Source organism: Ranitomeya variabilis, chromosome 7 (genome assembly GCF_051348905.1).
Source record: "Ranitomeya variabilis isolate aRanVar5 chromosome 7, aRanVar5.hap1, whole genome shotgun sequence".
In the NCBI taxonomy this organism is placed as follows: Eukaryota; Metazoa; Chordata; class Amphibia; order Anura; family Dendrobatidae; genus Ranitomeya; species Ranitomeya variabilis.
Window position 1 is genome coordinate 239,569,639 of NC_135238.1, and position 24,128 is coordinate 239,593,766.

Sequence of the window (24,128 nt, forward strand, 5' to 3'; positions counted from 1 at the left end):
AAAAAAAAAAAAAAAAAGATAGATGTGGCCATAACAGCAAAGGCATCTAAAAGAACAAACTAGGCACTAAATGTTTGCATTCAATGAAAGTCTGAGAGCCACTTTATAAATGTAAAATCTGGTAATAACCACAGCAACAAAGGAGAGCGACTCGTATATAAACACAGTTTTATGGGTTTTCTTCAAAGTCCCTGCTCCTTTCTCTGAAAGTTGTATATGAGGTTTTACCACCGGCCATGGACTCTGGATGTTACTTTTCACTTCAGATTTTACAAGAAAATTAATTTACAACAGTCATGAAGAGAGGCACTGAGCACTTCCTCAGGATCTTTTGTGGAGCATTTACTCGACAATGAAGCCGCCAACCATGGAAATATGGGCACTGCAGCCGTCAGCACCTCACACGGTCTGACCTTCCCAATTCACTAGTTACCCATTTAATTGAAGATGTGAGCTGTCATTTCTGCGTAACAAACATTCACAGTCTCTTGTTTTGTACAAAGAGGTTTATTTGCATTTAATACAGATTCCAGTTTTAGAATGTTCTCGTACAATATCAGTAGCCAGTGCAAAATATGCTTCATCCAATACATGTACAAAAGAAACACGGGGAAAAAAACATAAAGGATTACGAATGGCAGTAAGGGTTCAGTCATCTGTCCATCCAGCAGGTCAATCGCTCCAATCTGTTTGCATAGAAACTTCTGATTTAATGCACAGGAAACTTCTAAGCAGATAATACCCCCCAAGGCTCAGTAATACAAAGCATATGTCCGTAGGAAATACTCACAGATAGAGAACAAAAATCAATCACAACCACATTCAATCACCTTCACCTCTAGAATTTACCACAGAAAGAGCAGATATCAGAAAAAAGAAAAAGGGGCCACCGACCATCAGGAGATAAACCAAACTACCCCCACTCCTTATGCAAGGGCTCAGACCAGCTGAGGTCCTCCCCACACCCCAAAAGGAGAAATTGGAGACAAAAAACGTAGGACCTTGACACACTTATTTAGAAGTTACATTCCTGGGATTAGATTTTGCCCGTTCTTTCATAGAATTCTCTTTTGCAGCAGATTTATTGATTTTTTTTTCCTCTTTGGATACAAAGCACCATATTTAAATCATCGATCAATCGTCCTCCCAGCTCATCTGATCTAATGATTAAAAAGGGACTGACACACTGGTACCATGACGTTAAATGCTACTTTGTTACCTCACAATATTCAAGTAACTGCCCCCGAGGAGCAGTCATGTTTACAGGAATGATATGTTCTGGGTGAAAGGTCTCCTCCCATTGAAGGCACTGGTAAGAGGAGGATACCGCGGCATCCATTGTAACTTGTAAGCCCGGACATCTCCCGGTGCTGCTGGTTCAGCCGCTTGCTCCAAGGCACAGACTAGGAACTTCTTGGGACACATCCAATTTCAGCGTATGTGCATGTAAGGTGACTACTACCACCTCATACAAAACTCTCAGAAGAGGATTCATACAGCGAGAATAAAAAAAGAACTAAAAGAAAGTGTTGTGGAAGTTTCCATTCTAGTCACAATATGTTCTGTACTGACGAGCATAGGTCACCCGGGCGCAATCACATTATATTATTAGTACTTATGATGCCCGGTGAGGCCACATCACCAGCACCTTGCTTGCTCCAAGACATCTGCAAGTGGTTTGGTAGAATAGCGAGCTGGTGGCCAAATATCTTGAGCCAATTCTGATGGTTACAGACATCCTGTTGTATAGCCATTCTGTGAAGTGCTGGTAGAAGCTAACCTTACCACCACAACCCTCACGTATCCAAGTATAGTAACTGTAATATTCTAACTATTACATACCGGCATCATCAGTGTGTTTATAGGACGCAGCATCTGTGGGTCTTTGCACCTGGCCCTGCATAAATTGGTCTATCGCACGTCACCAGCCTTAGTAAGCAGCAAATGGGAAAGTGTGTGTAGGGGGTGAAGAGAGTCACTGATTTTGCAAGACAAAGTCCCACAGCCACAACTACATCAGCCTGTAAAACCTCACGTAGAAATATATTTTACTGGGTGGTGGCAGGAACACTTCTCCAGTCAATGTAATTAAGAAAAGAGCAGTGAGAGGCAGGAGGCTCAAGTTTACGAAATGCCAGTGTCCTACATCATATTATATAGTGTAAATCAATGGCCACAGTGAGCTACAAGAACCCCGACCTGTGTAGTGTCCAGTACCATGAGGAATAACTGCGATAGATTCCACACTGTGCAAAGTGGCTACAGAAAGGCAAAAAATTGCACAACATCATGGGGGAGCAATGAAATAATTCCCATGTCCTGTGTAGATAGCATTGGCATGAACATTACATTCATTTGTGGTCTTTACAATCACGTGTTCATAGTGGATATATATTATTGGCATCATCCTGACTGCACCGCACATACAGCACCACCGGCACACTGATACCAGTGGACACAAGTGGGCTCTGGAGCCAACAAGGATGGTCCCATAAATTCTAGAACGTAAAGTTCCTTCTGTCAGCAAGGGGTCCTGAGTGTTTAACATGGCAGAGCCCGATCCACAGACATGGCTCCAGTGTTTGGAAAGCTTCAGGTATGTCCATCACAGGTGAGACGACGATGCAAGAAGAGCGGTTCACATATTTACATCTGTACAATTCACAGTGCAGCCACGAGGAGTCCACAAGACACCCACCAGGCACTGGACCTAGAAAACTAAACATTTTTCTATACAAATTCTGCATTGCTGTGCTATGTTGCTACACACCAACTAGGACACTGGGAGTTTGTGCACTGGCCATTTAATACTCCCATCAGATGGCAAAGGCTCAGTCTTCATTCTGACAAATTGTGGGGTTTCACTTTAAGATGAAGTCATAACCAGAACTATTCTCTGCTGCAAAACAGAAAGCACAGCCGTTAATAGAGGCAACTAGGGAGGACCCACAACGACCATCACCCGAGGCTCAGAGGACCTACCTTTCAGAGTGCTGAGGATGAAGCAGGATTCATCCGGGAAGTTCTGCACCATCTGAGGAGGAGAAGTAGGAGAACAATTAAAATTTACATTTTCAAAAGCATGAGCCCCACAAAACCCTGGAGCTACAAATAGTCTAGAATGAAACCTCACATGCGCACGACGAGGGACCAGGTCTTATGTACCAAGTTCTTCCATGTATTATAGAAACCTATGAAGAAACTTTCTAAATAATCTGCACGTTCAGCATATGCCATGGTGGTTGATGGCAGAAGTGGAGCAAGAGTGTGGATGTGAAACATTAATGCCACCATGTAAACTGCTCACAACAGAATCTCAGACTTTAAACCCCTTGGAACACTTGGACATAAATTGTACATTTGTGCCGGAGTCTTCATGGGTGGAGCGGGCTCACGAGCGATGTTATCTGCTGACACCTGTCTGTAACAGCAACCACCAGAGCTGGCTTCGAATACTGCTGTCAATCATTAACAGAGTCCTTTAAAAGAAACAAAATCGATAATGCGCACTAGCTCGCATCGTGACGCCCCACTCTACACCCCTGAAATGCAATCAAGGGGTGCGATGATTTACTATGGCATCCAGGGGTCTGCTGAACGAGGCCATCAATTACACTACATACTGCAAGGCAGCGTATAACAAGCAATCAAAGGATCACAATTCAAGTGCTTTAAACAGGTCCTAAAACATTAAGGAAAAAATAAAAAGTACTTAATATAAAAAAAAAAAAAAAAAATTAATCAACCACAGCCGTTTTTCTACTTTTGCCTTTATCTCTTTAAAACATATTTGGTATTGCCACATCTATAAAATTCAATTAAAATATATAAGTAATCGAATATCGTACCGAGATTCAATCTCATGTGGTCTCCTTGGGTTCATTTATGGAAACTCCTGAATATCCAAGAACCTTGTTTCCGGGGTCATTCATTTTGCCTTCCTCTTCATTTCCCAATACCTATACTTATCCTTTCCCGTCCTGTCTATTGTCAGTCTTGTATGTCTCACCTCCTTTTCAGATTGGTCGATATATAAAAGAACTTTGATTATCATAATTTATTGTGTATCTATTATGTATTCAGTTTCATATGTTTTTCATTGTAATCTTCTGATTCTATATACCAGTAAGTCTTTATTTTTCTGTCTCTTTCTTTCAAGTCTACATCTTGTAAAACATGAAAAATGAAAAAATAAATAAGTAGTCAACGCGCCTGGAAAAAGAGGGGGGCAAAAAAGAAAGCACAAAAACTATAAATTGCCTTTTTCCTTAAGGCGTTAAAGTCAAATGAACTTTGTATTTTGAGTTCCTAATGGACGTGTATATCATATCATATATCTCCTACAACCGCGCCTCAAGCCCTGCAGCGCTATTCTCACTGTCACCCACTGCGTCCATTATGGTGTCATTCGTCATATGAACTTGATGCTTCTGACTGTGGGGAACATTCCTGATCTACTGTCACAAGTAGAAGTCTCATTAGATTTGTAAAGCTGAATTCACCTTTAGCCACCATTTTGCAATTTACATAATAAGCTGGATGAAAGAAATCCAATGAAGATCACAAGTGCTCACCTCTGTGCTTACAATCACATGGATTCCAGTTGGTCCCTGTTTATAAAGCTGATTGATTTGCTGTGGGGAGATTGCATACAAGTTTGCAATCTTCTCCAATAATTCCACGGCTGTCGCCTCTTCTAAGAACAATGCATGGTACACTGCAGAGAGAGCGCAATGTTAGCGGGGATTGTTCGCACACACAAGCACGGAAACATATGTGCTTAAAAAAATTGTGACTTAAAAAAAACAAACAAAACACTTTAATGTAAATAACCAGTTGTGTAGACAGGAGCCTCAAACTGCAGATACAAGACTTTTTGGGGGAATTATGCGCGTGCTATATGGTGAAACAGGTTTAACAGGAAATACAGACCCTGAAGCAACACCCCTAGAAACAAGAGACAAAATGTCTGATTAACTCGTTCTACATTCCCCCCAGGTGACACAGATCAGTCACTAGGTGCAAGTTCAGATTTTGTTTCAACATGATCAGCACTGGGCTGGACACTATTCAGACTGCGGGAAAAGCCCGATCAATCCCATATAGCTATCAGCAGGCCATGCATCTAGAATCATTGCACCTAAGGTTTTTATTAGTTATGAACATAAGACGCACCTAGGTTTTAGAGGAGGAAAGTAGAAAAAAAATTGAAGCAAAAATGGGGGTGGTGCTGACAGTTATAGGGCTAATTTCCCCGAATCCTGTACTAATATCCCACACTCTGATATATATGATCCCCGTCCTGGCATACATGGTGCCCTCTTCCCCGTCCTGGCATACATGGTGCCCTCTTCCCCGTGCTGGCATACATGGGCCCCTCATCCCCGTCCTGGTATACATGGGCCCCTCATCCCCGTCCTGGTATACATGGGCCCCTCATCCCCGTCCTGGTATACATGGGCCCCTCATCCCCATCCTAGTATACATGGTCCCCTCATCCCCGTCCTGGTATACATGTTCCCCTCATCCCCGTCCTGGTATACATGGGCCTGGTATACACGGTCCCCTCTTCCCCATCCTGGCATACACGGTGCCCTCATCCCCGTCCTGGCACACATGGTCCCCTCTTCCCCGTCCTGGTACACATGGTCCCCTCTTCCCCGTCCTGGTATACATGGTCCCCTCTTCCCCGTCCTGGTATACATGGTCCCCTCTTCCCCGTCCTGGTATACATGGTCCCCTCTTCCCCGTCCTGGTATACATGAGCCCCTCATCCCCATCCTAGTATACATGGTCCCCTCATCCCCGTCCTGGTATTCATGGGCCTGGTATACACGGTCCCCTCTTCCCCACCCTGGTATACACGGTCCCCTCTTCCCCATCCTGGTATACATGGTCCCCTCTTCCCCGTCCTGGTATACATGGGCCTGGTATACACGGTCCCCTCTTCCCCACCCTGGTATACACGGTCCCCTCTTCCCCATCCTGGTATACATGGTCCCCTCTTCCCCGTCCTGGTATACATGGTCCCCTCTTCCCCGTCCTGGTATACATGGTCCCCTCTTCCCCGTCCTGGTATACATGGTCCCCTCTTCCCCGTCCTGGTATACATGGTCCCCTCTTCCCCGTCCTGGTATACATGGCCCCTCATCCCCGTCCTGGTATACATGGTCCCCTCTTCCTACTTACCTTCTCTCCCTCACAGCACAGCATCCTCACAGCGCATTTCGTCACTGCCATGCGCCCACACACACAGGTCAGCTGTCAGAATATTCACTGCTCCCCAGGCCCGGGACTATGGGAGTGGAGAGCAGTGAATATTCATCTTCTTTAATAGCTGGCACACTGTTAGCCGCAGCCGCTGGCTTCCGGAAGTGGCTGGGCGATCACGTGTGCCCGCTATTAAAGAGAATGAATATTCACTGCTCTCCACTGCCATAGTCCCTCCCATTTCTTGGCCCCAGCTTCATGGGGAGCAATGAATCTTCATTTTCTTTAACAGTGGGCACACTAGTTAGCTGCAGTTGTCGGCTCCTGCCTCCTGTGAATCCTTTTTTCCGTCGCTGCTGCCCCCCACCCACAGCCAAACTAAGGTACATCCAGACAGACACACCATCCCCCACTTTCCTCAAATTTTGGAGGGAAAAAAAAAAAAAAAAAGTCTTCTAGTTTGGAAAATACGGTACGTTTAGAAAAAAAAACCTGAAACCAAAAGCATGGGGAAAAAAATGCTAAGATGTTATTTTTTTTCAAAAAGAAGTGAACATGAAGCAGCCACCTACCACACAGAGAGTCGCTGGAGTCTCGTTTGTGCTGCAGGACAGTTCTGTTCTGCTCAGATTCATGGCAGACATATAAGGTTAGCCTGGGCCTCACATGCCTGCAGAAACACACATGATATTCATCACCTGCAGCTATAAATCTTGCTGATCATCGAATTCCAGGCTCCAGGAGACTTGTACCAACCTTCCCTTCACCGCATTAAAAAGCCGGATGCCATCAGCCGCACCACAGACTTGAATGAAATCTTCTTTGGTCATCTTTAATAAATCAGCACCTGGAGATTATAGGTAAAATGCCAGATATGTAACTAGATCATGTAATCCACTAATTTATGGAGATCTAGTCCCTGGGAGACCTTTATTAGAATGTATGGGAAGGTGCGGTCCTGACTCCTCTCCAGCAGTCCTGTTCCACCTGTCTACCCAAATGTAGAGGAACCTGAACCACCAATACAAGCGAGTTCTCGGATGTTCTGCCAGGAACACTCCTAGGCCCAACAGCTAATAACAATAACTTCTGAAGAAATTGAAATCTTTTCAGCAACTGGAATAACATGCGGCAGACACTCATCACGTCAACGCCATGTGATTGGCGGGGTTGGGCTGCTCCTCACATCTTTTATTTACACGCAACATCCACCATCACCGACCCAAAGAAAAGCCCAAGTTCACCTTTTGCCACCAATGTACAAACCATATATTGTACAATAACCATGAATCCCAGGGCTGTAGTCACAAGTCAGATGGTTGTTGGAAACAGTCAGCAAGCTTGCAGACAGGCCTCCCTACACCTATACATGAACTGACTCTCAGCTTAGGTTTTTTTTTTTTTTTTTTTTGAAAAGCAGGAGAAACAGCCCAGGGAACTTTTAAAAAGTTGATACCCCATATACAAAAAAAAAAAAAAAAGGACTGAGGAGACTGCACCTACCAGAGAAACTGGACAGCAGCCTGCAGTACTGAGGGAATCTGTTGCGCTGAAGCCACTGCTGCACGTCTTGGATGTTTGCCGAAGGCACAAGATGCTGTTAGGAGCAGTATAGGCAATAAGTGAGGTTTCCGCAGAAATGTAAACGCCACAGAAACAAATAGAGCTTGAAAATTACCTTTCCTTTTTCCTCTGGATTCCAGGTCTCATTATGAAATCCAGGAATTGGTTTCTACAGATAAGAAACATTGTTAAATAGGTAAAGATGTAACAAAAGCACCTGACTGTGCAGTCAGACCAGAACAACTAGTCTATAAAACAGGCAGCACTATATTCCAGAGGATCTCCTCAGTATACGGGCCACCATATCCCCTCTGCACACTACAGACCGTTAACTACCCTCATCCACTGGATAAATGTTGTGTACATCAGGTAATCCTAAGAATCCATTTACAGAGGACCCGACATCTCAGGAACAGTGGCCAACGTTTGCTCTTCTGTTATTCCTGCTGTTCCCAAGTATTTAATTTTATTAAAGGAGTTTTCCCACGAACAAAGTAACATTTTAGTCAAAACTATGAATAATAATAATTTCCATAACTGGGTTCCTTAAAAAAAAAATAAAATAATAATAATGTTCCTGTGCCGAGATAATCTTATAAATGTGCCCCAGCTGTGTAATAGCTGTGTCTGACCGTGCAGGAGCCTGGTCAGATCATACCGCAGCTCCTGGCCAGGGGAGGACACAGACAGGGCAGAATCGGATCACAGCTACTTATTTCTCTGAGGTAAAACACTGCTTAAAACCAGGTAGTGAAATGTTTTGCCTCACATAATCAGCTGTGATCCCGGGCGGTAATGTCTGTTTACTCTCTTACTTCCTCCTCTGCCCAGGAGATGAGGGACGGTCAGACACAGCCATTACACAGAATCTATAGAATTAGCTGACCTACCCTCCACCTCACATGAGGAGGTTACCTTTATAATGGACGCTGGAGCAATTGTTAGATTTTTTAGGATTTTTTTGGTGCTCACATTCCACCTTCTAGATGCTGCTCTGTCCTTGCACAATATTTCCATTTTGATTAACCCTGCTTGTACACATTCCCACTCCACTCGTGCAGTTTGTGGTGGAGCTCTTACTTTGCAATTATTTAAGTTTTATTTTTGTACTCTGGGCTATACATTTATTTTTCTACCCCATACATTTTCTTGCCTTGATAGCGATACTCTGTCTGGCACTTTATAATGTGCATTTATGTTAATAAATTTGATTTTATGGTTGAATATACTCTTTGAACCCTTCTTGCTTTAATTATGCCGAGTGGGGACTTTTGTGTTCGTACAGCCATTACACAGCAGGGACACATTTCTAAGATTATCTCAGTGCAGGAATATATATTATATATATATATATATATATATATATATATATATATATATATATATATATATATATTCTATATACTGTATATAATTGTCTAAGGGTTTTCTGCCTGTCCTGGAAATTCCGCGTCTGATTGGTCGAGGCCGCCGGGCCTCGACCAATCAGCGACGGGCACAGTATCGACGTAGATGTCATAATGGTTGCCATGGCGACGATGATGTCATAAAGGTTGCCTCAACCAACAGCGACGGGCACAGTCTGCCGCGAATTCTGGAATCATCATTGTCCATATACTACGGGGACATGCATATTCTAGAATACCCGATGTGTTAGAATCAGTGTGTGTATGTATGTATATATATATATATATATATATATATATATATATATATATATATATATATATATATATATATATATATATATATATATATATATATATATATATATATATATATATATATATATATAATACAGGTCCTTCTCAAAAAATTAGCATATAGTGTTAAATATCATTATTTACCATAATGTAATGATTACAATTAAACTTTCATATACTATAGATTCATTATCCACCAACTAAAATTTGTCAGGTCTTTTATTGTTTTAATACTGATGATTTTGGCATACAACTCCTGATAACCCAAAAAACCTGTCTCAATAAATTAGCATATTTCACCTGACCAATCAAATAAAAGTGTTTTTTAATACCAAACAAAAAAACCATCAAATAATAATGTTCAGTTATGCACTCAATACTTGGTCGGGAATCCTTTGGCAGAAATGACTGCTTCAATGCGGCGTGGCATGGAGGCAATCAGCCTGTGACACTGCTGAGATGTTATGGAGGCCCAGGATGCTTCAATAGCGGCCTTAAGCTCATCCAGAGTGTTGGGTCTTGCGTCTCTCAACTTTCTCTTCACAATATCCCACAGATTCTCTATGGGGTTCAGGTCAGGAGAGTTGGCAGGCCAATTGAGCACAGTAATACCATGGTCAGTAAACCATTTACCAGTGGTTTTGGCACTGTGAGCAGGTGCCAGGTCGTGCTGAAAAATGAAATCTTCATCTCCATAAAGCATTTCAGCCGATGGAAGCATGAAGTGCTCCAAAATCTCCTGATAGCTAGCTGCATTGACCCTGCCCTTGATGAAACACAGTGGACCAACACCAGCAGCTGACATGGCACCCCACACCATCACTGACTGTGGGTACTTGACGCTGGACTTCAGGCATTTTGGCATTTCCTTCTCCCCAGTCTTCCTCCAGACTCTGGCACCTTGATTTCCGAATGACATGCAAAATTTGCTTTCATCAGAAAAAAGTACTTGGGACCACTTAGCAACAGTCCAGTGCTGCTTCTCTGTAGCCCAGGTCAGGCGCTTCTGCCGCTGTTTATGGTTCAAAAGTGGCTTTACCTGGGGAATGCGGCACCTGTAGCCCATTTCCTGCACACGCCTGTGCACGGTGGCTCTGGATGTTTCCACACCAGACTCAGTCCACTGCTTCCTCAGGTTCCAGTCACCTCTTCTCGTTGTACAGCGTTTTCTGCCACATTGTTTCCTTCCAACAGACTTACCATTGAGGTGCCTTGATACAGCACTCTGGGAACAGCCTATTTGTTGAGAAATTTCTTTCTGGGTCTTACCCTCTTGCTTGAGGGTGTCAATGATGGCCTTCTTGACATCTGTCAGGTCGCTAGTCTTACCCATGATGGGGGTTTTGAGTAATGAACCTGGCAGGGAGTTTTTAAAAGCCTCAGGTATCTTTTGCATGTGTTTAGAGTTAATTAGTTGATTCAGAAGATTAGGGTAATAGGTCATTTAGAGAACCTTTTCTTGATATGCTAATTTATTGAGACAGGTTTTTTGGGTTATCAGGAGTTGTATGCCAAAATCATCAGTATTAAAACAATAAAAGACCTGACAAATTTCAGTTGGTGGATAATGAATCTATAGTATATGAAAGTTTAATTGTAATCATTACATTATGGTAAATAATGAAATTTAACACTATATGCTAATTTTTTGAGAAGGACCTGTATATATATACTTACTAGCTGTACTACCCGGCTTCACCCGGGTTAGGCTGGTTTCACACTTGCGTTTTTGTCTGCAGCGTTTTTTGCACAAAAAACGCATGCGTTTTTTTTCCTATATTTAACATTGAAAACGCATGCGTTTTTTGCACATGCGTTTGGTCGCGTTTTCAAACGCATGCGTTTTTTGTCTGCATGCGTTCATTTTCAAAAATGCTACCTGCAGTATTTTCTTGCGCGTTTTTTTGCCGCGAAAAAACGCATGCGTTTTTTCGCGGCAAAAAAATGCATTGCTGTCTATGTAAACGCATGCGTTTTTAAGCACATGCGTTTGTTTGCGCTAAAAACGCATGCGTTTTTATAGAAAAAAACCAGAAAACACACTGAAAAGCCACCCACCACCATCAAGGTGATAAAGGGATCCAAACCCTAACCCTAACTCTACCCCTAACCTCACCCCTAACCGTTTAATGAACATTTTCTGACAGTCATATTGCCACGTATTTAAGTGCCACGTATCACGTATTTCAGTGCCACGTATGCCACGTGCCACGTATTTAAGTGCCACGTGCCACATATTTAAGTGCCACGTATTAAAGTGCCACGTGCCACGTATTTAAGTGCCACGTATTTAAGTACCACATATTTAAGTGCCACGTATTTAAGTGCCACGTGCCACGTATTTAAGTGCCACGTGCCACGTATTTAAGTGCCACGTGCCACGTATTTAAGTGCCACATGCCACGTATTTAAGTGCCACGTATTTAAGTGCCACGTATTTAAGTGCCACGTATTTAAGTGCCACGTGCCACGTATTTAAATGCCACGTATTTAAGTACCACGTATTTCAGTTGCACGTATTTCAGTGCCACGTATTTCAGTCACGTTTAGGGTTTTCTTGTTTTTTCTTGTGTTTTCTTGTGTTTTTCTATAAAAACGCATGCGTCTAAAAAACGCATGCGTTTTACCGCGTTTACATGCGTTTTTCACACATGCGTTTTTTTTAAAAACGCATGCAGATAAAAACGCAAGTGTGAAACCAGCCTTAATGACTGCTGTTAGCAAAATAGAATGTGTTAACAAAAATTTATTCTGCACACAAAAAACACAAAACAAATAGATAGAAATGTAATTATTAAAAGGCAAAAACTAAGCTAATAGAAGAATTTCACAACATATATTAGCTTTGTTATACTGAGAATGTCTTTGTTGCCTATATTAACCAATCAGAGCTCAGGTTAATTAACTGTAGCAAAATAGAAGCTGAGCTGTGATTGGTTGCTATTGGCAGCCTGATAAATCCCCAGCCAACAGGAAGCCCACCCCCCTGGCAGTATATATTAGCTCACACATACACATAATAGACTGGTCATGTGACTGACAGCTGCCGTATTCCTATATGGTACATTTGTTGCTCTTGTAGTTTGTCTGCTTATTAATCAGATTTTTATTTTTGAAGGATAATACCAGACTTGTGTGTGTTTTAGGGCGAGTTTCATGTGTCAAGTTGTGTGTGTTGAGTTGCGTGTGGCGACATGCATGTAGCAACATTTTGTGTGTAGAGTTGCATGTGACAGGTTAGTGTAGCAAGTTGTGTGCAGCAAGATTTGTGCATGGCGAGTTTTGCGCGTGGCGAGTTATGTGTGGTGCGTTTTGAGTATGTGCAAGTTTTGTGTGAGGCAACTTTTGTACATGTGGCAATTTTTCTGTGTGTGCAAGTTTTGCATGAGGTGAGTTTTGCATATGGCGAGTTTTGCATGTAGCGAGTTTTGCACGTTGCGAGTTTTGAGTGGTGACTTTTGTGTTTCGACTTTTATGTGGCGAGGTTGGTGTGTGTGTGGTGAAATGTGTGCTGAGGGTCATATATGTGTTCGAGCACGTGGTAGTGTGTGGTGCATTTTGTGTTTGTGTTCATATCCCCGTGTGTGGTGAGTATCCCATGTCGGGGCCCCACCTTAGCAGCTGTACGATATATACTCTTTGGCGCCATCGCTCTCATTCTTTAAGTCCTCATTGTTCACATCTGGCAGCTATTAATTTTCCTCCAACACTTTTCCCTTCACTTTTTCCCCATTATGTAGATAGGGGCAAATTGTTTGGTGAATTGGAACGCGCGGGGTTAAAATTTCACCTCACAACATAGCCTATGACGCTCTCGGGGTCCAGACGTGTGACTGTGCAAAATTTTGTGGCTGTAGCTGCGACGGTTCAGATGCCAATCCCAGACATACATACACACACACACACACACACACACACACACACACACACACACACACACACACACACACACACACACACAGCTTTATATATATTAGATATAATCTATATCTATATATATATATCTATATCTCTCATATATATATATATATATATATATATATATATATATATATATATATATATATATATCACATCCAATTGTCGAACTTATTTATATTTCAAGTAGTTGTTATATATTATATTTCAAGTAATATATTGCAGTAATATTGCACTTTTAATATCACACGAAAACTGCGGTCAGCATTGAATTAAGACTGCGCTCTACCAAGAAGTATCCAAATCAGCAACAGGCCGGGATCCAGGGTGATGTACGGGTTCTTTCTACGTTAGAGGTTACATATTTTTTACATACTTACATCATTACGCAGTGTAGGAGTTTCCACCTGAGGCGTTGGAGAACAGTTGCTAAAAAAGGGCAAAAAACCACAAGTAAAACACAAGTAAGCAGATAAATGCTGCTGTCCACAGGAGCAGTGCTGAAAATCTGCTGCGTCAGCTGGAGACCAACACCTCCAAACAAGTTCATGCGGAAGCAAAACACCGGGCGACACTTCCTACTGACAGCAGTGAAAGCAGCGAATAACCACAACAGATATTATACTGATCCACATACACTAAAAGCAACAACAAAAGAACATACCCGTCTCCGATGGTGAAGCTGTTCGGGGAGCTGTTGTATCCAGGAGAAGAAGAGCTGTTGGACTGATAAGGCAGATCCGGCCAAGGCGAACACTAAGAACGAAGTTACTGAACATTACAAACTCTTCTCCCAAGAGGCTGGTGCAATATTTGTAAATAAAGCTTGCAAATTGTCTGAAGAAAACTTCTGCAACTTTACAAAAGGACTGTAAGATCAAAGTCCTCTGCCAACAGGGAATGGAAAATATACAAAAGTCTTGACCCAGTCCTGCCAACACAGCGACAATCTAAGGCGCAACCACACGTCTCACCAGACTGATCTTCTAGAAGAATAAATTGCTTCGAGTTCACAGTTTAATGTGAGTGAAATCAGTTTCATCAGGCAGAACACATCCTATATCAGATAATTTGGCCATATACCATAATACTGGTCTAAGGCTACTTTCACACTGGCGTTAACTGCATTACGTCGCAATGCGTCGTTTTGCCGAAAAAACGCATCCTGCAAAAGTGCTTGCAGGATGCGTTTTTTCTGCATTGACTAACATTAGCAACGCATTTGCGACGCAATGACACCCGTCGCAACCGTCGTGCGACGGTTGCGCCGTGCGGTGGCGGATCGTCGGGAGCAAAAAACATTACATGTAACGTTTTTTGCTCCCGACGGCCCGCTTTTTCCGACTGCGCATGCGCGGCCGGAACTCCGCCCCCACCTCCCCCGCACCTCACAATGGGGCAGCGAATGCGCTGGAAAAATGCATCCGCTGCCCCCGTTGTGCGGCGGAGACAACGCTAGCGTCGGGAACCTCGGCCCGACGCACCGCGACGGGCCGAGCCCGACGCTAGTGTGAAAGTAGCCTAACCGGACAGAAGTCGGTCAATTTCAGCTATCCACCTGGATTCCAGAACAGAACATAGTGCTGCTGTGCTTAGTTTCACTTGGAACTGGGACACAAACATTGTTACAAAATACATACTGTATCTGAGAAATGGGACACCTTTCTAATTCAGCCTATGAATGATAAAATGTTTCTATTCTGATACTTTTTCCTCTAGTCAAATCTAAAGACATACAAAATTCTCCCAAATCTAGTTCTTATCACCAGGAATCTGCAAATTAGTGACTGCAGCTTTGGATGCGAACAGAGTAGAACACAAGATGTAATTTGATTGCAAAGCTTTGTGTGTTGTGTGACTTCTCACCTCAGTCAAAATGGTGGTATCAAAGGACGACTGGTACTTCTCCCTCTCCAGCGAGGTCCGTTTTTCGATTTTCTCTCGATCAGTTTTCTGTTTCCGGTCTGCTCCTTTGGGCTATTAAAAAACAATAGCATTTATTTAACAATCGTTTAGGTTTCATTGCAGATCACAACACCTGATGATTACGGTAACACTTTCTGCCAAATATTTTTTACATACAATAATAAGGATCATAACCGCATACATTGCTTAATATCTCTGTTATATATAATGTCTATTAGGGATGACACACACCTATATTTTTATGAGTTAAAGGTTAGCACAGCCCGTCTTTCCTTTGAGCATCAAATCTATGATTAAATAAATAATTGCCATCAGCATCCATGGACACAATGTACAGGAAAGTGACCATAATGTTACATTGCCTATTGTGGGAGGGTAATAGTGTCTTTGAAGACCGGGGTGAACATCGCACTTTATAGAATGGAAATCACCAGAAGGTTGTCCACAGAGAACACTGAACAAGCAGAGATTTCAATTTAGAAGCATGCAGAATTGTGGCCGCAGTTTTGGATGTCAATTTAGAAGAACGCAACCATCAAGATACTGAACAGCTTCTATTTAATGCCATTCTAAAGGGATATTAAATTTATATTTGCAGAGTATCTGCAAGCAGAACGAAAAAGGCATGATTTATCACTTCAGACAGTGTTTGCATCCAAGCAATTACCTTGAAGACCTTGATCTGGCAGCTGGCAGAGTGTAAATGTTCAGTGTGCTCTCCATTCTCGTTCTGTTTAAACGTGTCAATCTGGATCCTAAATGGAACGCCCTTCTCTCCTCCATGTTTTCTAGGTGTGAACTCTGTGCTAATGCAATGCACCTTAATACAAAAGAGCAAATCTGTTATCCCAGGATCTTACAGAATCACTTAGCTTTATAAATCTATAGGATAGGGGGAAAAAAACAACAACAAAAAACCCACAGACCTATGAATTCCCTATGTCTATAACACAGGTTACTGTGTACATACATTACATTACTGATCCTGAGTTCCATCTTGTATTATACCCCAGAGCTGCACTCCCTGTGTACATACATTACATTACTGATCCTGAGTTACCTCCTGTATTATACCCCCAGAGCTGCGCTACTGTGTACATACATTACATTACTGATCCTGAGTTATCTCCTGTATTATACTCCAGAGCTGCACTCACTATTCTGCTGGTGCAGTCACTGTGTACATACATTACATTACTGATCCTGAGTTACATCCTGTATTATACTCCAGAGCTGCACTCACTATTCTGCTGGTGCAGTCACTGTGTACATACATTACATTACTGATCCTGAGTTACATCCTGTATTATACCCCAGAGCTGTACTCACTATTCTGCTGGTGCAGTCACTGAGTACATAAATTACATTACTGATCCTGAGTTACATCCTGTATTATACCCCAGAGCTGCACTCACTATTCTGCTGGTGCACTCACTGTGTACATACATTACATTACTGATCCTGAGTTACATCCTGTATTATACTCCAGAGCTGCACTCACTATTCTGCTGGTGCAGTCACTGTGTACATACATTACATTACTGATCCTGAGTTACCTCCTGTATTATACCCCAGAGCTGCACTCACTATTCTGCTGAGGCAGTCACTGTGTACATACATTACATTACTGATCCTGAGTTACCTCCTGTATTATACCCCAGAGCTGCACTCACTATTCTGCTGAGGCAGTCACTGTGTACATACATTACATTACTGATCCTGAGTTACATCCTGTATTATACTCCAGAGCTGCACTCACTATTCTGCTGGTGCAGTCACTGTGTACATACATTACATTACTGATCCTGAGTTACATCCTGTATTATACCCCAGAGCTGCACTCACTATTCTGCTGGTGGAGAGATACTTTATATAGATTCTTTATGCAAACAAAGAGCAGAGGTCAATGTACAATTTTACACAATTCTAGGACCTAAATAGCAAGTCTTGCTACCTGAACGAATGCAGAGGCTCGCTTGCTGGGATCCCACAAGAATTCCACAGTATTCAGCTGTGTTGGGCTCACTCTGGGATCCAATATACCAATAGACATTGGGATATCTGTGCAGGGAACAGAATAATAACTATGTAAATATAGTAAAGCGTTTCATGCAGAGTAGGAAGAGTGGTCTGGAGCAAGACTGACTGGCAATCAGGGAAACTGCCCAGAATGGACACTGTATAGGGAGATTATCCAGAATTGTACCGACCTAGATTAAGAATGCGATCGCCAGGTCTGCTCCATTTCCAGCCCTCGAGCTGCTGATGCTCCGTATATTGCAGCCGCCGATCATGGAAAACTACTCGTATAATGCTCTAAAATACGAGAAATAGGAATCGGTCATCTGGGTACGGGAAGCACAGAACCACACAACAATCACCCCCACCCTTCTACCTTGATATTTTTACTACTCGGCTCTTGGTATTCTCCCAATTTTCTATTGTCCAAGAGGCGAATTTCGTAAGACTGTCCTGGAACAAATGAGACAAAACCTGGTTCAGCCTTCATCAGAAATGCAGTTACTGATTTACAAGACAGGTTTGCTAGGTCACATTCCCTGAAATGTCACAGCTGCTTCTACAAGGTATCAAGAGGATATAAAATATAGATATTAATGACATGCTGTCTCGATACGCAAGATTCACAGGATTCAACCGATGTAGCACGCAACCACAGAAGCATACAGAAGACAGATCAGCAGTCCATGGACCTCAAGAGCTGGCAGCAGAAATCAGATGGCAAATGCCGAGATTCTGCCACCAGTTCATGGACAATACAAGTATGCGCCATTCATCAGGTCAGACATGAAACCAGGAGACCGCCACCAACTCATATCCATTATGGGCACTCTACACTTCATAGTAGATGAATGGATAAGTGTCTTACATAGGGCTGCACGGGCCACAGAAGTTTAAAAATATTTTCGCAGACTGATGCTCTATACACGGCTTATACTGAGTGGTAACAAATCACATCCAACCAAAAGAAAAAAGAAAAAAAGTTTTCCATTTCAAAAAGGATAAAGCCATAAAATAAACACAGGGCGCTAGTCAGATGTACACATAGCGGGAGCAGCCTGGGCCAGGACACGTGTGACCCTTCATCACTCAGTAGTAAATCGCCTACGGATCAGAGTGTTCCAGGTAACAGGCTATTCCGCCCATCAGCGACAAAGCAGTTGGCTATAAAAACGCTCAATGCCTAGTAATTAAACTAGTACTGTGCAATTACTGTGTTTCCAGATCAGCAGGCACGTCTTTTGCCAAATGTTGCAATCAAGACAAGATGGCAGTAGCGTAGTACTAGTACCTGCTTGGTAACACCTCGCGAGCCAGTAAGGTGGCACTGGACAGACAGGAGATTCTCAGAAGTACCGGGTCAATCTGAGAATTTCCAAGTAAATTTAGACAGCGACCCGAGATGGGGACTGGCACTGGAGGTTTCGTATCTGCCATCCAGAGAGAGGGAACAGTCCGCTCCGGGCACTGTCTCCAGCCGAGTCATGGCTAACAATCTGACTGCTGGGAATATATTGTAACAATCCGTTCCCAGGTAGCAAATACATAGAAACTGTAGCTTTATCTATATGGATACAGAAAGTTCTAAAGGGCTGGACTGCAATTACATGACAGAGCCAGGAATTACACAGCAAAACCAATCACATCAGGATTTAGTCACATGTCAATCACTCTAATCAGGCGGCACTAGAAAGCCCACCTCCCCGGACTGGAGCGACTCCATTATGGCCAGCAACCCAACTAACACTCTTCTCACCCACATGTCACACGCACACTACACCCATGATTCTCCAATCAGCTCAACATGCAACACATTAAAGAAAAAAAATAAAGCGTTACTGCTGTCTACTCATGATCTATTCTCCTAGGGTGGGGGTATCATATAGCTCTGGCTCCCTACGAGCTGGTACATGAGAATGGACCCTCCTCCGGTAAATGTCTCAATGCAAATAGAGGGAGAAAAGCAAAATAGATACCTGTGAGAAGGGAGTAATTTTAGCACCACCTCCATATGTTGTACATCAGGGCTTTCTCTACCCACCCACCTACACAAAGGTAGCAGGGTGCAGGTTTCTGAGTATCACTCAAGCAGGCCAATTCTTTCAAGTATAAGCTTTTCTCCACAGGGAAACAGGTGAAAGAAAACAGGTCAGAACTGGGAAAACAAAAGACTCCCTCAGATATGCGAACACAACTGGACACAAATCATAAAGAGCGGACGATGGAGGACGGTCCTGCAGAGAGACGGGGTGAGGTCATACACATTACACGCGATCCCCAGGAATGACTGCATTGTGTCAATTTTCAAGTCTCTGGAAGTCTAATCCCCAGGAAAGGCCACATGTCCGTTTCTTCAGAGCCCACTGAAGGCCAAACATTCAGGGCACTAGTCTCCTCGGACACGCCAGGAGCCGCAGGTAGAGGAGGCTCAACTCATTTTACATTCTACCATTTGTGGGCTTTTTTGTTAGGTTGTTTTGGAGCCAGCCATATCCTGACATGAATATTATTGTATCTGGTCAAATACAAAAATTGAAAATCTGTTACTTAGAACCCTGAAGAAACTCTGGTTTAGATAAATATACTTTGAGGGGAACAATGGTGGGTAACCGCTTCTCCTCCTCCATACCAGCTGACCGCCTGTGGCTCTCCACCACTTCTGGAGCTACAAGTCATAACATTTACAGCTCCGCAAGCCAAGGGAAAGTCAAAGGCTTCATGATCCCACTGAGACAGTCATTGCTGGGGAATCTGATTACTCGTGACTGACAGGCGCGGTACAACCAGGAATGCCGGAATGGGAGATTACAACTTGGCCTTGAGATGGAATCTCCTGCATGTAAAACTCAGCGCAGGAAGCAACAAGGATTCTCTTCACCTCATCACCAAGTAGCACACATCCATTCCATCTTACCAGAAACTCTGCAAGGAAGGACTCTGACACTGCAGGTAGTAGAACAAGGAGACGGCCCTGGACTCCTGGACCCGATTATAAAGATACAGACTGCATGGGCAAGCTGCGGGCACGCGGGTATTCATGAGGACGGCTTTCTTGAGAAGTCATATTACAAGTTATGGCTACTATATTTCTGAGGATGGGACACTGGTCCAGGGACTTACTCCAATTGGCATATATTGAGTCAGGGAGGATTTTTCCCTCTAATATGGGAAATTAGCATCTTTTCAGTCTCTGTAGCAATACACTAGGATTATAGGTTGATATGATGGACATGCCTTTTCTTCAGCCACGTGAACCATGTACGCCAAGTGTACACAGTCATAATGGCTTCATTCAGCCAGAACTATAATAGCTCATTGGTGACGTGGATTCAGAGGCTTCCAATGTATCCTGGAGAGCAAGATGGCTGCTAGTTTCCGAGCAGCTTGATAATGAGGCCAGAGGTATAATTCTAAGCAGCCAAGGAGTTAACTGAAAGCCATTGATGACAAGAGTTCTGAATACGTCAAAGGAAAACCCCATTCAGCAATAAAACGCGATCTGTCTCCATCTTTAGGCCTCGCTCACACCACCCTATAAATCAGACGAGTGCCATCTTAGCACTTGGACCCATTTTATTGAATGCAGTGCGCATGCAAGGTTTGCTTTTTCACTGATAACCGGTCCATATAAAAAAAAATAAATAAATCGCAGCACGCTGCAATGTGTCTCTGACATCTGAAGGCTGTGAGAAAATACATAATCGGATGCCATATGGAGTCACACTATAGCATAGGACTTTTACATATGCATTACAATTCTGTAGCATAGGAAACTGCACACGGTTTTGTAACTGATTAATAGTTGAGTAAAAAATGGATTGCATATGGACAGCAAGAAAAAAATGCGTACTACTTTTCTGGATGAAAATCATACAGCTTTTATTTTTTTTAATACACTGGTGTGATACTAGCCTCATACAGAGTCCTGAAGACTCTATATATTCCGCAAATATTTGCCAGGCTCCATCCCTACATGATGTAGCATGTGGACCTGTAGAGAGCTCTATGCTGGATAATGTGACAATTAAGATCTGCACAAAAGGAGAAACCCTTCATCTTGAGATAGAACTTTGGAAAGAATTCCTGTGAAGTCAGCAGCGTCCTACAGGGAGGCCCTCATTGTACGATGACCACAGTTCTGCTTCAATGCTCACTGTTTAGCTTCAGCCTAGAACTGTGCCACCGACGAAGTCCACATTGTGGGATATTTAATGCAGGAGGTTTAGGATGAAGTTTGCCAAGAGCTTCAGTCGTTACAAGTTATCTTACGTTGATATTGGCTAAAGGTTAAGGCTGACACGTGAACAATGAAGATGTAATCCGTCAGTGGCAGCTTCCAGTGCTGAAAGATCCCACAGAACTTCATTGACTTGTGGCTTAAAGGACCAGCTCTGCTGCGGCAGCTTCACGAGTCTGACGATGGAGCATCAGACAGACGAGCAGCTCGAGGGGCGACAGGTACAACACTCACACAAAATGAAGACACGACTCCATGAATGTGGTTTTTCAGAGCAATGAGGGACAGTGAAGCACTGGCACACATTTACAATGCAGAAAGCAGCACCCAGACATCACATTATGAGAAGGTCTTGGCACATTATAACACAAGAATGGATAATATTACAGCCCTGATGTTCTGCTGAGCAGATTAAATATTGCATCTTACAAGAACTGGAAAAAAAGAAGCTTGTGAATCTGATCATCAACGCTATATTCCTAGCAAATGACGTGAATATGTATGCAAATCAGGCTGGATACGTGGTTCAATACATCAAATAAGTCAGATCATTAAATGGGGCCAATATATGGGTAATATCCGTATACATCTCCTTATATTGGATGCACTCAATTACACAATGATCGTGCAACATTTCTCGAAATAGGATTATGTCTGCATGATTGTAGGTGCAGAAATATCTATAGGTGGCACAACATGGTAGTACGTAAATTGTAAAATATTAGAGAACTATCAAGGTTAAACTGGCTCAAGCCGACTAAAGTTTAATCAAGACAGAATTCAAAAAATTCACTTTTTAATTGCGACACTTTTTTTTTTTTTGTAAGAGCCACCTAAACGAGATGCATTTGTAACACAAGAACTACAGCCAGGAAGATGATGAGAAGAGATGTTCCCAGTATAGAAGCCACAGACACCTACAGTCCGGCTGCTGCATTGCCTTACATTTGCGGCATGAGCCTACGACCAAAAAACTACAGTCTAGAGGAAAGGATTTGGACATTTCAATTCTCAACACAACAAATGAGCGCATGTTGTGATGGGATGACAGTGGGCTGGTGGACCCCCATAAAATAAACACTACTGTGATAAGGGGGACGCTGGGAGATTAATTCAGGATGGTCGGCTTCTGTCCCATCCACCCTAAAAAGGTGTGAGCATCCATTTCCTTCAATAATGTGTTCATAAAAAAAAGCTTAAATCCTGCAGGGGTGTAAGGAAAAATATTAATTTCAAACAATCAAGACAATTCATGATATGTGGCCAACACTCCTCTACTGCATGCACACTCGCCAGGGGACGGCACTCACCTTGGTTGAGATAGGTCAGAGTCTCTTCATGCAGTTTAACAGCAGGGGAAGTGGCTGCACATAAGACATACTGGAAGGGGGGCGGCTTTGCATCTATGCCAGGGGAGAGGTGAGAATGATGTTCCTCTTGCTTAAAAATTGGTATAGCCAAGACGTCACTGGAATGAAGAGCAGCATCAAATCTCTGTTCTCTTACACTAAACACAAATATAAGAGGAGAATTTCACATTAAGTACAAAGTGATTAAAGCAGAAAAAAGAAGCACAATGTGGCAAAGAAATAGCAGCCCAAAACATTAAGATGGGGCAAAAAGCTTCTTCTCAGACCTAAAACTCATTACATGCAGATTTAAGTGTGTCACAGCTCAGCCCAAATTCCCAAAATGTCATTTTGCTGCTCTGGAGCCAGGACCTTACTCAGCAAGAAGCCTGGCAGCAAGCGCCTTAATCCACTTAATTATGTAGATCCAAGGCTACAAGTAACATTCGCAGCATTAATCCCCCTGCTGGAACCAACTTTATAAAATCCCAGCTTTACTTTTCTGATTCTCCCCGTTAACTCGCCAAGGCCTGCGACATTAACAGAAAGTTGACTTTCCGCATAGCTTGTATAATCCAGAACATTGCGAAGATTGATGTTGGCTGCCCATGTATAAATGAAACATTTCACAAAATGTGACTCGCTCGTCAGGAACGATCTGGTTTAAACTAGAGCTGAAAATGAATATATATTACGCAGAATACAGGCAGGCATGCACTCCCTGACTCTGGGCGTGATCACAGACATCAGCTCTGATCCTCACACACGTCTAACACGCAACATAACGTTAGGAGGAGAAGAAGAGCAGAAAATGGAAACGTGAAATGAAAAATTGGTATTTACTAGTACCACGACCTACTTACCGCCAAAGCTAATGGACAATACTCTGTACTTCTCCTTCTAGACCTGTCCTCTGCTTTTGACACAGTTGACCACTGCCTCCTACTACAGATCCTCTCCTCCTTTGGCATCAAAGACCTCACGCTATCCTGGATCTCCTCGTACCTTTCCAACCGCACATTCAGCGTCTCCCACTCCCTCACTACCTCCTCATCCCACCAAGTCTCTCTTGGAGTCCCCCAAGGCTCTGTTGTAGGACCCCTACTCTTCTCAATCTATACACTTGGCCTGGGACAACTCAAAGTCCCATGGATTCCAGTACCACCTCTATGCTGATGACACTCAGATCTACCTCTCTGGCCC

General features: G+C 43.0%; 1 protein-coding gene across 2 annotated transcripts in view; it reads right to left on the reverse strand.

Annotated features, from left to right (window-relative positions):
• Nucleotides 1–488: 488 nt before the first annotated feature.
• TFCP2L1 (transcription factor CP2 like 1) overlaps nucleotides 489–24,128 on the reverse strand; it is a 33,178-nt gene continuing 9,538 nt past the window's right edge. Inside the window, exons 2-16 of one of the 2 annotated variants that reach the window (XM_077273291.1) lie at nucleotides 22,887–23,083; nucleotides 17,716–17,792; nucleotides 17,531–17,636; nucleotides 17,275–17,381; nucleotides 15,988–16,140; nucleotides 15,261–15,371; nucleotides 14,059–14,150; nucleotides 13,775–13,823; nucleotides 7,889–7,942; nucleotides 7,714–7,807; nucleotides 6,967–7,057; nucleotides 6,783–6,880; nucleotides 4,575–4,717; nucleotides 2,983–3,034; nucleotides 489–2,899 (exon numbers count right to left, since the gene is read on the reverse strand). In XM_077273291.1, the coding sequence (XP_077129406.1) occupies nucleotides 2,862–2,899; nucleotides 2,983–3,034; nucleotides 4,575–4,717; nucleotides 6,783–6,880; nucleotides 6,967–7,057; nucleotides 7,714–7,807; nucleotides 7,889–7,942; nucleotides 13,775–13,823; nucleotides 14,059–14,150; nucleotides 15,261–15,371; nucleotides 15,988–16,140; nucleotides 17,275–17,381; nucleotides 17,531–17,636; nucleotides 17,716–17,792; nucleotides 22,887–23,083 (1,462 nt within the window). In that variant the 3' untranslated portion in view covers nucleotides 489–2,861. The remainder of the gene's footprint in view (nucleotides 2,900–2,982; nucleotides 3,035–4,574; nucleotides 4,718–6,782; nucleotides 6,881–6,966; nucleotides 7,058–7,713; nucleotides 7,808–7,888; nucleotides 7,943–13,774; nucleotides 13,824–14,058; nucleotides 14,151–15,260; nucleotides 15,372–15,987; nucleotides 16,141–17,274; nucleotides 17,382–17,530; nucleotides 17,637–17,715; nucleotides 17,793–22,886; nucleotides 23,084–24,128) is intronic. The other variant, XM_077273292.1, reaches the window with a different exon arrangement.